General features: G+C 56.5%; 1 protein-coding gene across 1 annotated transcript; it reads right to left on the bottom strand.

Annotated features, from left to right (window-relative positions):
- Positions 1 to 673: 673 nt before the first annotated feature.
- Positions 674 to 5,045, bottom strand: LOC135894268 (relaxin-3 receptor 1-like). Its single transcript, XM_065422332.1, has 3 exons — positions 4,270 to 5,045; positions 3,201 to 3,312; positions 674 to 703 (listed from the first exon to the last, which is right to left on the bottom strand). Exons 1-3 carry the CDS (start codon positions 5,043 to 5,045, stop codon positions 674 to 676), a joined length of 918 nt encoding a protein of 305 aa, XP_065278404.1.
- Positions 5,046 to 13,280: the final 8,235 nt, after the last annotated feature.

Raw genomic sequence — 13,280 nt, 5'->3', positions numbered from 1 at the left:
CTTGGTCCTTAACCTCGTCTTCATCCTTTTCCCCCAGCCCACCCCTTCAGGCCCTCCCCTTACGGCAGCTACTGCCTGGGGCAGCGAGTTCTGACCCCTGGAGCAAAGGAGACCGCAAATCAATCACTTTAATCTCCAGCTTAGAATTTCCCGGCTCCCGAGCGGCAGGGAAGTGTCCCGTTCAAGGCGATTTGGCTGATCGCCGATGCTGTTTATTAGTCTCGCTTAAACCACCCAGGGCTTTGATGGTCTTTTCCCAGCTGCCTTTTGAACCGAGCCGAGCAAAGCTGCGTGTGCTTGTGTGTGTAGATACCCATCAGCTCCACTTGTGGCCGCAGCAAAAGGGAGGCGAGGAAGCTGTGTCCACGGCCGTGCCTTCGCATGGGGATCGCATCAAAGGGTGACACGTAACGTTCACAGGTGGGATCGGAGACGAGCAATAAAAGACTTAATTAGAATCAGGGCGCTGACATTTGGGTTTTACATTCATCCGAAAGGTTGCGGCTCCCCTGATCCACGAGCAGCCGAGGGCTTCTGCTGTCAAAGCCGCTTGTGATTTCTGGTGCGTGGCTTCATTAATTCACAGCTGCCCGCCTCTCCTGGACACCCGCCCCCCCGCGCCAGCGCCTAGCGGCTTCCAGTCATTGATAAGGGAGCGGCACTGCACAGCGGCTCAGGGCTTGCCAGGCTCGACACGGTGTGTCTGACAAGAGAGAAAAGGGGATGGAGTGGAGTCTGACACCACCCCACAGGCTCATAGTCACAGCAATTAAGCCTTACCCACGCACTGGGTCAGTCTCATTAGGGAGTCTCATCTCCCCTTTACGGGGGGGAAACTGAGGCACAAAGAGGGGCCAGGACTTGCCCCAGGCCACCCAGTGAGACCGTGGTAGAGTCAGGAACAGAGTCAAGCTCTCCTGACCCCCCCCCTCTCCTGTGCGTTCACTGCTGGACCATGCTGCTGTCACCGTTCCCGTTACAAACCCAGGGTCAGATTCTCAGCTACTGGAGCTCCGGCGAATTACACCAGCTAAAGATCAAAGCCCAGCTTTTCCTGGGGGTTAGCTCAGTGGTTTGAGCATTGGCCTGCTAAACCCTAGGGTTGTGAGTTCAATCCTTGAGGGGGCCATTTAGGGATCTGGGGCAAAAATCTGTCTGGGCTTTGAGCAGGGGGTTGGACTAGATGACCTCCTGAGGTCCCTTCCAACCCTGAGATTCTATGATTCTATGAACTCCATTGAAACCCCCTGGCCTGGATCCTGGATCAGCGGGGGTAGGGAAGGGCTCCCAGGGGTAGGTTATCCCACATCTGGGTTTTCTTGCCACTTCCTCTGAAGCATCTGGTGTTGGTCATGGCCCTCAGGTCGGATCGGTCCAGCCAAGCTGACGTTCTTGTAACTGGGCACGCAGCGTTTGCAACAGGGTGTCACCCCATGCTGCCGCCGGCTGGAGACGTGGCAGTGTCATGGCACAAAACAGCGTGACGCAAGGACAGTGTGGCCGAGCCCCGAGCTTCAGAACTCCATGAGATTGTTGAGTGAGGGCTTTAGAAGAATAAATGTTGGGTTCTTTTTATTTCCCTTCTGGCTGTTGAGCTTTTCGGGTACCCTTGCGTCACGTTGTCAAGCTTTTCTCTGCAACCACACGGGCTTGAAACTTACTTTCCCTCTGGAAGCTGAGATTCTCCAGCAATCGCATTATTCCAGCAGCTGGGGCTTTAAGGACAACACTAGAGATCATGATAAAATCACAAATAGACTGTGCTGCAATGATTTCTGTGGCTCCTCCCAAGGACCCCAGCTGCGCCTCTGACCCAGTTCATCTCGCTGCTAGGGGCGTCAGAGACTCCTAGGAGTGTGGAACGTGGTGCGTAGAACGTGGGACGTGTCCATATTCGTTTTTATGAAAGTTGTATACATTTCTCTGCGGGTTTGGTGGGTATTGTATTGCTGACACATCCTGTAGTAACCCAGGCCAGGGGCTGTAGACAGAAGTAGACCAATCCTTCCAATAGCTAACCACTCACCAGTAATTAAAGGACAAAGCAGAGAGCCTACTGCTTTGAAGTCTAACCTGACACACACCCCCTTCCCCTGCTCCAGTTTGGAGCAGGTTCAGGGTCTCAGGAAGTTCAAGGAACTTTGAATTGGATCGAGGACAGCCTGTGAACTCAGAGTCCGAAAGATGCCGGCTGAGCCTCCGACTCAGAAAGGGGGGCTGGGACAAGTGGAACCCACATAAGCAGGCAAGGCGAGTACAAGAATGAGGTGAGATAAGATGCATTTGGGGTCTTATTTTAGCCCTTTTCTCACTGAGTGGGATGTTCCTATGGATAGAGAAGCCCAGCGCTGCTTGGAACAAGCTGGTCTCGGTCGCTGCGTTTAGCAGCTGTCACGGCTCCCAAAGAGGATTTTAGAGCAGGGGCCAAATCCCGCTGGCCGAGCTGGAGGTAATACAGCTGGGAAGCAGGGGGGTGCTGTACCCTGGTGGGCCGGTCAAATGGCGAGTGTACGGTGGGGTTCCACTCAGAGGAATGCAGGTGTGGGCCCATCCACTGGGCGTGTGTCAGAGCCACTCTCGCAGGTCGCGCTGCACAACGCCTGCTTGTGCAACAGACCTTGGAGACAATGAGGGCCTTTTACACAACCACCTTTCCTGCTTACCTGATTACAGGACATCCGGTGACAGGCATGCAGGAGTCCCTACAGCCCAAAGCCAGCCCCCCAGAACAGCCAGAAGAGGCATTTTGTTCGGTTTCCCTCGTCTACTAATTCACACACTTGCAATTAAACCTGACCTGAAACGTGCAGTCAAGGCTCCATCGTCCCCTGCCCCGTTGTGTTTGTGGTTGCTAAGACAGAGCTTGAGCCTTATCCCCACTGTTCAGAAGCCCTGCCGGCCCCCGGGGACTGATCAAAGAGCCAGGTTTCAACTCCCTGCTCCCCCACTGCGTTAAGCCAGAGCCTGCTGTTTATCTTAAGAGAAAAGGGGCCTAGGGCTCGTGGGACCAGGACTTGTCTTCTCTGCCAGGCAGTTTGCAGGATCAGTGTGTGTGTGTGTGTGTGTGCGTGCTCTCTCACACACACGGACTTGTTTTCATTCACCAGCACCCTCTCTCTCTCTCTCTCTCTCTCACAGCCAAGCAGCCGTCTAGGAGCAGTATTGTACGCCGAGACACCCGGCCTTTTTAATGACTTTACCGTTAGACTTTCACATGCCACTTGGGTTTTGTCGCAATTGAAACACTCGCACAGATCACCCCCAATGGCACATCCCCTTCTCTGCCCCCAGAACCGCCCCCTCCCAAAGCAATTGTGTCCCAAGCCGGAGCAGGGATGGCTGGGTTCCCAGCTCCAGTTCTGCTCTTGGGAGCTGCCCCGGCCTCGTTCCCCCACGCAGGGGAGAATCGGACTATCGCCAAAGCACCAAGTCATGTCCATAGGGTCATTCTCTCCTGGGTTTCTTTTTCCCAAGGCTTCTTGGGGAGCTATCCGGAGTGCTGAAATCCTTCTTGGCTTGGGCATCGAAGCAAGGCTTCAAAGGAAGAACAGTACAGAGGCATTCCCCCCTCGCTACCCCACCCCACACCCTGCCTTAGAAACTCTTCTCTTTCCCCTATAAGTCTGTGACTTTCAGTATACCAGAGGGGATTGAGACGCTCAGTTCCCATTCATTCAAATGGGATTCGGGAGTCCAAAGCCCTTAGACAGCTTGGAAAATCTCCGCCTAGAGCTGATCTCCAGGGATTTTGTCCCCTAAACACTTGGATCCCACATACATTTTAAAGACTGACTAGATTCCCCCCCCACACACACACACCCCGCTCCCCCGTTAGTGTCATTATTTGTATTCCAGGGCCCCCCAAAGACTCCAGTGCAGGGAGCTGAATGAACAGACACTACTGCCCCAAATGTATCCGGATAGCACCTAGTGACCCCCATTGAGATTGCAGCCCCTTTGCGCTAGGCGCTGTACATACACAAAGCAGGAGACAATCCCTGCCCCGGAGAGCTTGCAATCTAAATAGACAAGACAGACAAAAGGTGGGAGGGGAGACGGAGGCACAGAGTCAGGGAGAGACCCCAGTTGTCCTGGGTCCTAATCCGGTGCCTCAGCCATGACCCCTCGACATTGAGATGAGCGGAGCTTCACCCACAGCACAGAGGCTCAGGCAGTTCCCTGGCTGCTGGCCGGGCTAGCAGGGCTGAGCCCTGCCTGGGGTGGGCTTTGCTGGCACGTTTGCTGAAGGAAGGGGTTACCTTGAGCAAGAGTCCCTTCAGCGCCTCTCGGAACTCCCGTCTCACCAGGCAGTAGAGGACGGGGTTGAGGCAGCTGTTGGTGTGAGCCAGGCACACGGTGACGGGGAAGATGTACGCCTGGGTGTTGTAGAAGGCTTCCGTGAAGGGCACCAGGTTGAATTTGATGAAGATGCCCCAGGCCGTCAGGGCTTGGTTGGGGAACTTAACCAGGCAGAGCTCATCCCCGGAGACCCTATGGGTGGTGGAGAAGATGGCGTGTGGCAAGGTGGCTAAGGCGGCAAAGAGCCAGATGATGGCACTGGCCACCTTAGCCAGGCGCCTGGAGGAGGAGCCCTGGTCGGCCTTGAGGGACGACACCACAGAGCAGTAGCGGGCCACGCTCATGGCAGTGAGGAAGAAGACGCTGGCGTACATATTCATGGCCGAGACCGAGGCGATCAGCTTGCACATGACCTTGCCGAAGGGCCAGCTGAAATCCAGGGCCGTGTCCACCGCCCAGAAGGGCAAGGTCAGGACAAACTGGAAGTCGGTCACCGCCAGGTTGAGCACGAAGCAAGTCACGCTGGACATTCTCCGGCGGGGCCTGGAGCCCAAGAGGAAGAACACCAGCAGGTTGCCCAGCATCCCCAGGGTGCAGACGGCGGAGTAGACAACAGCGATAGCGATCCGGGTGGCTTGGGTGCCGTCCGAAGGCAGGAAGGAGACCAGGTCCACCAGGCTGTGATTGGAGAGATTCCCGTTGCCTCCTGCCGGGAGTTTCTCACCCGTGCAGTTGGGCTCAGACATGCTGGTGCTTGCTCCTGGACTCTCCTCGCCTTCCCTTTCCAAGCCACGGCTCGCGCCGGCCTCTGCTTTTCGCTGCTTCCACCAAGTTTCGGATCCGATCTCTCGGCACCGCTCCGTTTGGATCAGCCCGCGGAGAGCCCCCTCCCTGCCACGCGTGGCAAGAGCACGGGAGCAGCAAAACCGCTGCCTGCTCCCCGCAGCGACTCTTTCCTCTCCTGCACTCGCTCCCTTAGCAGGGAAACAGCAGGAGAGGACGGTGCGCCGGAGCGGCTCAGGCAAGGAAAGGGGTGGGAGGGGAGAGGAATCGCCGTGTGAACAGGAGCAATATTAAGGTGACTTTTACCAACGTCCCCCGTAGGATGATTACCGTATTTCTTCTTGGCCCTACAGCAGCGCCCAGACCCCCCCCCCCCCCACACACTCGGCATCAGCGTCTCATTGTGTTCGACGCCGTCCAGACGTGTAGTCAAACGACACGCCTTGCTCGAAACGGGGGAAACTGAGGCACGGAGCCGGGAACTGAGACCTTGGACAAAGGGCTTCCCCTCCCGCCTTTGTCTATTTAGACCGTGAGCTCCTTGGGGCAGGGACAGTCTCTCACTGTGTGTCTGGGCAGCCCCTGGTGCCCCAGGGTCCATACCACCTCTAGGTGCTACTGGAATATATCTGCTAATAAGCTGACTAGCTGTGGTAGGTATCTGGCCCCCCATCACCACCGTATCTGAGCTCCTCCCACTCGTCCATGCATTTATCCTCCCAAGGGCAATGCTGTTACCCCCACTGTACAGCGGGGGGACTGGGAGATGAGGGGATGCACCCAAGGACACAAAGGACATTTGTGGCAAAGCAGGGGCTTGAACTTGTGTCTCCTGAGCTCTCGGCTAGCTCGTCTCACGAAGGGCAACGGCAAGGTGCAATAGCTGGGTGAGAAACAAACAGAGGGTGGGGTGGGGGTCGGGAGAGGAGGCGGCCTCCGCAGCAGGAGCCTGTTTCAGTGCAGACGAGCCGGGGGCAACCCAGCCCTGTGTCTATTACTCTGTTAATACAGGTTTGCCAGACACGCTTCCACTGTTAGTTGTTGTTTGTATTGTCATAGCCCCTGTCAGGGCCCAGGACTCTGTTGCGCTAGGCGCTGTACAAACACAGAACCAAAAGGTGGTCCCTACAGTCTAAGTAAGAGAGGCCTTCCATTCCACTCCAGTTTTTACCTGTTCCCGCTACCGTATCCCAGAGCTTGTGGCTGGGAACTGCACCACGGATCATTGCAATGCAGCCCCCTCTGGTGTGAAATGTTGGCAGCTGATTACCAGAATATAGCAAATCTACACAGTCGTGTGTGACAGGCAGGTCCCGTTTCACACCCACTTTGCGCTGGTGATCATTCAAGTGGCAGGGCAGCGGAGAATCTGGCCCGGTGTTTCTTTAGTGTTCCTTCCACACTCACTCAACTTATTCCTGATTTACACCAGCGAGGGAAGAATCTGTCCCTGCAGTTTGATCTCTTCTACCCTACCGATCAGCCAGTGTCGTCTTCAAACCACCCGTGGAAGCGAGCATTGGGGGAGGCATTTCCGTTCGGCAGGCTGAATTCCCAGGGGGGCCAGATCTTCATTTCCAGCGTTCTCTGGAAGTCATTAGGAGTCAGAATGGGATACAGGGATCTTGCAAGGCTTTTTGACCCAATTTAATCCTCTGAACAAACACACCGTCTCCGGAGGAGAGACCCACTTAGCAGATAACCACTGCTCTCCCCGCACTTTAAATCCTCTATCTGTCAGATTGAAAACTGCATTCAATTTCCCCTCTTGCCCTCCTCATTTCACCTGCCAGCTTCCAGCCTGGAGAGGCTGACTGCTGGCTATTTAATCTTAAATTACACCTTTGTCAAAAGCACTTTCGGTGAGCATTGGGGGCATGTCGCTAGCAGGGCGGTGACCAGAGCGAGCCCCCAAGCTGCTCCCCTGGGTTTGATTCCTAGCCAACATGACAGTGAACTGGGCTGTTCTAAAGAGGACGGTGATCAGTTGTTCTCCATGACCACTGGAAGTAGGATGATGTAATTGACTTAATCTGCAGCCAGGGAGATTTAGGTTAGATCAGGGGTCGGCAACCTTTCAGAAGCGGTGTGCCGAGTCTTCATTTATTCACTCTGATTTAAGGTTTCGCATGCCAGTCATACATTTTAACGCTTTTAGAAGGTCTCTTTCTATAAGTCTATAATATAGAACTAAACTATTGTTGTCTGTAAAGTAAATAAGGTTTTTAAAATGTTTAAGAAGCTTCATTTAAAATTAAATTAAAATGCAGAGCCCCCGGGACCGGTGGCCAGGACCCGGGCAGTGTGAGTGCCACTGAAAATCAGCTGGCGTGCCGCCTTCGGCATACATGCCATAGGTTGTCTACCACTGGGTTAGATCTTAGGAAAAACTTTCCAAGTCTCAGGGGAGTGAAGCTCTGGATCAGGCTCCCAAGGGAGGTGGTGGAAGCCCCGTCACTGGAGGTTTTTAGGAGCAGGTTGGACAAACCCCTGTCAGGGCTGGTCTAGGTTGACTTGGTCCTGCCTCAGCGCAGGGGGCTGGACTAGGTGACCTCAGGAGGTCCCTTTCAGTCCTACATTTCTATGATTCGCTGAGCTACGCCCAGACATTATCCTTAAATTACAGCCGTCCCATAAAACATTTAGGGTCCAATCCTGAGTTGCAAGTACTCCAGCACCTCTCCAAATCAGGCCCAGAACAGGTTTGCAAACAAGTTAGATTCAAACTGGGGGACGAGCTCCAGTTTGTGCCCTCCTGCTGCTTGTCTGCGTCATTAAAACTGCCACTAATCTTTAATTCGTGGGGCCCACGAGACACACACTGGCAGCTTCTATTGTAGCCAGTCCAGCTGCTGCGCTCCACCACGGCGCTCGGCGGAGGTGACACGGAACAGAGCGATTGAAAGGGTCTGTTGGGGAGATCGCGCCTGCAAATAGGAACCCGGGAGGATCAGAGTGTCCTGGGAATCTGTAGAGTTGAGCAGCCGGGGGAGAAAATTGTCTGCAAAAGAGCCGCTCTGATCAGAAAGTGCGTTTCGATTTGAGTGGATTTGATGGGGACACACTGATGTTTGATTTCCCTAGCAGTTGAGTCATGGAGGCAGTGTGACCTGCTGGACAGGGTGCTAGGAGCCAGGGAGTCTGGTCCCACCGCTGCCACTGACCTGCTGGCTGACCTTGGGCAAGTCACGGCCATGCTCTGTGCCTCAGTTTCCCCAGCTATAAAACGGGGACCTCCTTCGTAAAGAGCTTTGCGTTCTGTGGATGAAAAGTGCTAGAGGAAAGCGAGGGTTCTGTATTATTATTATAGTCACTTGTCAGATTGCAATTGGCAGTACTGGCTGGTGGTCAGTCCCATAAAGCCATCCAATTAGGGAACAGAAGTAATCTGCGATTTAAACAAGGAACCCTCGCAGGGTGCAATGGGTGAAATTCAGCCCATGCAGGAGGCCAGCGCGAAGGCCAGGCACAACTGAAATCCTTAAGTCTTCAAATCAGGGCCTACAGAGGATGGCAGTGACACACTGGCCGTGTGCTAGCCTTCTGCACGGGGCTGTGATGGGTTAGGGACATAGCAGTAGGTCATGGGGGATGGGTTCTGTTCTCGGATTGCATGAATTAACTACGCTCGGGCTCTGACTCAGGTTTGAGCCCAAGCCCCACTTCCGTCCACACACAAATCAGTCTGACTCGGGTCAGCAAACCCTCAGGCCCTGGGTCCCAGGACCCTGCTAGTGGGGCGGGGTCAGAGCGCCGAGCCCTGTCATTTTGCAGCGTGGACGCAGGTCGAGCGGCAGACCCGAGTTAGGAGGGCTGGGAGACCCGGTGTACAATGCCCAGGTTTACAATGCATGGTGGAAGCTCAAGGGTGGGTTGGAAAGCCTGGGGCTACAATGCAGTGTAGACGTGCCCCCAGGGCTCTACAACCCCCCTGGAATTCATGCACGTACCTTTCGACTAAGACACTGATTTCAAACCACGCAGCCCGTTGGAACACGTCCACTTTGCAACCCTACAGGAACTGGCCATCAGAAACAACATCACATGACTTTTATAACTCAGGGTACGTCTACATTGCCAAAACAAGGCACGTTCTGAACTCGGGTTCTCTTGCTCAGGTGAGAAGAGCAGTGAAGATGCAGCCGCGTGGGTGAGCAGCTCCAGAGAAAGCCCACGGAGGAGCCGGGGGCTGAACTCGAGTTTGCCCCGCGGTAGCTAGCCCCAGTTAGGAGCTCACCATTTTTTTGCAGTGTAGACATACCCGAACGGTACAAATTTCCAACCGCACACATTTGCAAGGCCCTGTTGCCAAAGGGACTGCAGAGTAGGTGGTGCGTGGAGAAGAAATTCATGACTAATTTCCTGGCAGGGAAGGACGAAAGGGAGAATTAACGGTTGAGATTCTCATCCCATAGCGTCCCTTTCTTCCCACCCTACTACACTGATAGAATAACTCCCCCTCCGCAACAGGGGTAAGGCTTAGGTCAGTGGAGTTAGGGGAAGCCCTGTCCCTGCAGACACAGCGTCCCTTACCTTGTCTTGTCCATTTCAGGGCAGGAGCCATGAAATTGACAAGTAAACCGGGCAGCTAGAGCCCAGCTGCCTCAGGGTGAGCTGGGGGGCTGGACCCCGCTCCTGGCAGGGAGCCGGGGTGAGAATCCCCAGCAGCTCACCCCCCACCCGCTCCTGGCAGAGAGCGGGGGAGGCCAAGATGCCCCAGGTGGCTTCCCCCCATTCCTGGCAGGGAATAGGGAGGGGGGGGACAACGTGCCGGGGGCCTGTGGGGCAGACGGGGTCCAGCAGGGAGCTGCCAGTGGAGCTGAGAGACCGGGCTGTCCGCTCCCCACACTGCCCCTCTTAGGTCGGTGGAAGCGCTCCAGCTGAGGACACTCACCACCGACCTAAGGACATGCACTGCCAGTTTGGAGTGTCGACATGCCCTCAGCTGTCCCTTCAAAGGCGGCTCCATCTCACCCCTCCCCCGTCCCCGCTGGGCCGCACTCTGGCGCACTCAGCCAGCTCGCTCCCTGCGACCGGAATACCAATGAACCCCCCGGGCTTCCGCAGCTCCGAACAAAATCAATGACTTGCAAATTGGAGCTCATCCCACGCCCCCTCTCCCAAAGAGCCGACAATCTCAACAGACCAAGAGGCAAAGTGACTCACCCAAGGGCAAACAGCAGCGCCGTAGCAGAGCTGGCACTAGCTCCCTGGTCTCCTGAGTCCCCATCCAGTGCTCTGGCCTCTGGACCTCGCTGGGAGTTCCCGGAGGCGCCACACCTCTCCTTGCCTCTGGGAGGCGCTGCGGGGGCTTGGCCCCATGCCTTTGCCGTCCCTTAGGGCAGTGCCGACTCGGAGTCAGCTGCTCTGCTCAGCCCCTGCTCCATCCATTTCATTTCGGGATGCAGATTGATGCCTGAGGATAACTGAGGCTGAGGACGAAAGCAAGGCAGGGCTGTTCTCGGAAGCGCAGGCCCCAGAGAGCTGCCAGCCCGGGAATGTGCTCACCCGGGGTACGGGAATCAGGCAGGAACACTGCGTGTGGCTCAGGGACAGAGGCCTAGATCCTCAGGGTATTTAGGCGCCTAACAGCCTAACGACCCTTTGATTGGGTGGGGCTCTGCTCCGCCTTCTTCCCCACTGATCCAACTTCTCTCTGTCACGCCCGACCCGTGACTGCCCTGCTCAACTTCTGCTGCCACACCAAGGCCAAATCCCGAGGGTCCTTACCCAGTTTGCACTCTGGCACATTCCCTTTGCCGTTAAGGGGAGTTTGCCCAAGCACAGGACTTCCGGATCTGTCCCTGGCCACACGCAGCCACTGAAATGCAGCCACTTCTGGGGTGGAGGGGAGAGCGGAAGCCAACTGGCTACCCCCTGGCAGGAGGTGGAGGGGAAATGTGGGCTAAGGACACCAGGGGAAATCCTCTCTTTCATAACAATGCCCAGCCCTGATTTCCTGCCCGCCAGAAATTTGCTCCCTCCCCTCCCCTCCCCACGTTCTCCTGGGCTGGCCTGTTTGCTCACACCAACCAGCCTAGCACTCTTCTCTCTCCATGCCAGTCAGGAGCTCAGGGTGTCTGTGGCAAACTCCATCTATCTATCAGGCATCAAAGGATAAAAGCCCCTCTCCGCGCCGCGGCATCTCACAGCCCCTCGGTTCCGCCCACATTGTGGTCAGGACCTCGCCTGAGGAAAGCTGAATGCAGAGGAACAAGGCGTTGGCCTAGCCAGGCTGAGGTCTGTCTCCAGCCAGGGCCCAGGCCTCGTGCTGGAAGGGAAGGGGAAAGCTCCTCCTGGTACAGCAGGCCCCTTGCAATGACGGAGATGCTGCGCCCCGAAACGTGTGGTTAGGTTACTTGGGGAGGGCGAGCGTCCAACGCCCAGAGCGATGGAGATGATGCTACTTCCTGGCTTCGCTTTTCTAGAGCATCACTACCCAAAGGCTCCCAGAGCAGCCTCCACAGGCAGAACTCCCTCCCCCTCTGCTGGAATGCAGCCACCTCTGGGCTGCCCCACGTGGTTCTCCAGAGGAGGGCGGAGGAATCCCTTGGTCATGATCCAGTGTAGAATGGGGCTGGGACGCCCACCCTGCTCCTTTAATATTAATATATGGAGATATACCTGTCTCCTAGAGCTGGAAGGGAGCCTGAAAGGTCATCAAGTCCAGCCCCCTGCCTTCACTAGCAGGACCAAGTACTGATTTTGCCCCAGATCCCTAAGTGGCCCCCTCAAGGATTGAACTCACAACCCTGGGTTTAGCAGGCCAATGCTCAAACCACTGAGCTATCCCTCCCCATCCTTCACAGCTGGCCAAGTGGCAACACGGATACCTGGGCACCACCTTCGTCCTCTGCTCATAATGTTCATCTTTGCCCTCCTGCAACCCCTGGGTGACTGGCCCCTTTAAGTGCAGAGGGGCCAGTGCCTCTCTGCCAGCACACGTGCCCCCCAGGAGGACCTGATTAAAGAGCAAGGTGGCAGCTGGGGCTAATCATGAGCGGAAGACAGGTGTGAATGGGGAGGGGCCTTTACAAGGAAGGGCAGGAGGGCTCTGGGGGAGCAGCACAGGGGTAAGTCTGCTGCCCGTCCTGAGCCGGAGAGCCAGGGCCGGGAGGCGGGAGAGGGCTGAGGGCCTTAGACCAGCGGTGGTGCTACTCTTCCAACCTTGGAAGTCAGGGAGATGCTTGGAAGGTCTCCTGCGGGGAAGGCTGGGGCAGCCGTGCTGCTGAAAGGCCAGGTGGGGACCAAGGTGGAGTCTGGATGTGGCAGAAGATGCTGGAGCAGGGGTGTGCGGCGTGACATGGGACTGTGTTTTGGGCCTGCCCCAGACCAGGTGCACCGTGCGGGGAATAAATACAACATGACTTGGGCTTTCCAGGGCGCCGGGCCGGTATGGGATAATCAGCTGGCCCTGGGTAGGGTCCCACTGGACCCAAGAGTCCTTGTGGTGTAGTCTCTAAGGGTGGGTCGACACGGCCATTAACAAGAGAGGTGGGAGGGTCCCAGAGCTCCGGCCGCAGCCCAAGCATCTGCACCCTTCGCCCGAGCCCTGCATGCCCGAGTCAGCTGGACGGGCCAGCCGCGGGTGGCTGATTGCAGCGTAGACACACCCTGTAAAACCAAACCTAAGAGCCCTGGAGACTGAATCTTCTGGTTATCTCCGGGCCCTGCCCTGCCCTGGGGGGCAGAGGGGAGTCAGCCAGCAATGGGGGTGACTTGGACTGCTGCCCTCTAGGAACGAAGGGGACGTGCCTGCTGGGGGCCCCCTTCTGCCCCGGCCCCGACTCGCTCCTGAGCCGTGGTTGCATTTGTGACACACGCACCTGCCTGGCCCGTGACCCTCCGCTGGGATTTGCAGCCAGGTCTCCAGCTAGGAAAGGCCGACGCCTCCTTATTCTCACTGCGCCCCCCCCCCCACCTCTGTACCTGCCCCCTCCTCCTTCAGTCCCACAGGTCTGCCACTCCCAAGGACCCATGTGCCCTCAGTCCCCACCGCCCAGGAAGTGCTACCAGGCCCCTGCTCTGTTGTTCAGCCAGCTACAACCGTATGGTCCTGGACACGTTTATCCGGCCCTGCCCGGGCATCCCTCCCCCAGCTGCTCGCCCCTCCAATTCTGTGCTAGCTCGCTTCTGCTGCCCCCCCCCCCATTCCATGAGTGAGTGCCAAGGAGGACAGCGTAAAGCCAGGCGGGCAT

Source organism: Emys orbicularis, chromosome 24 (genome assembly GCF_028017835.1).
Source record: "Emys orbicularis isolate rEmyOrb1 chromosome 24, rEmyOrb1.hap1, whole genome shotgun sequence".
NCBI lineage: Eukaryota > Metazoa > Chordata > Testudines > Emydidae > Emys > Emys orbicularis.
This window is presented reverse-complemented; position numbering and strand designations above follow the sequence as displayed.

What these genes read in the sequence shown, in the direction of transcription:
- LOC135894268 (XM_065422332.1), bottom strand. Translation starts at nt 5,045, where the DNA reads ATGTCTGAGCCCAACTGCACGGGTGAGAAACTCCCGGCAGGAGGCAAC. An exon ending in CGAGAGGCGCTGAAGGGACT is followed by an intron (nt 3,313 to 4,269) that starts CTTGCTCAAGGT and finishes CTTGGGACACAA; the next exon opens with TTGCTTTGGGAGGGGGCGGT. An exon ending in TGGCATGTGAAAGTCTAACG is followed by an intron (nt 704 to 3,200) that starts GTAAAGTCATTA and finishes CTCTCTTGTCAG; the next exon opens with ACACACCGTGTCGAGCCTGG.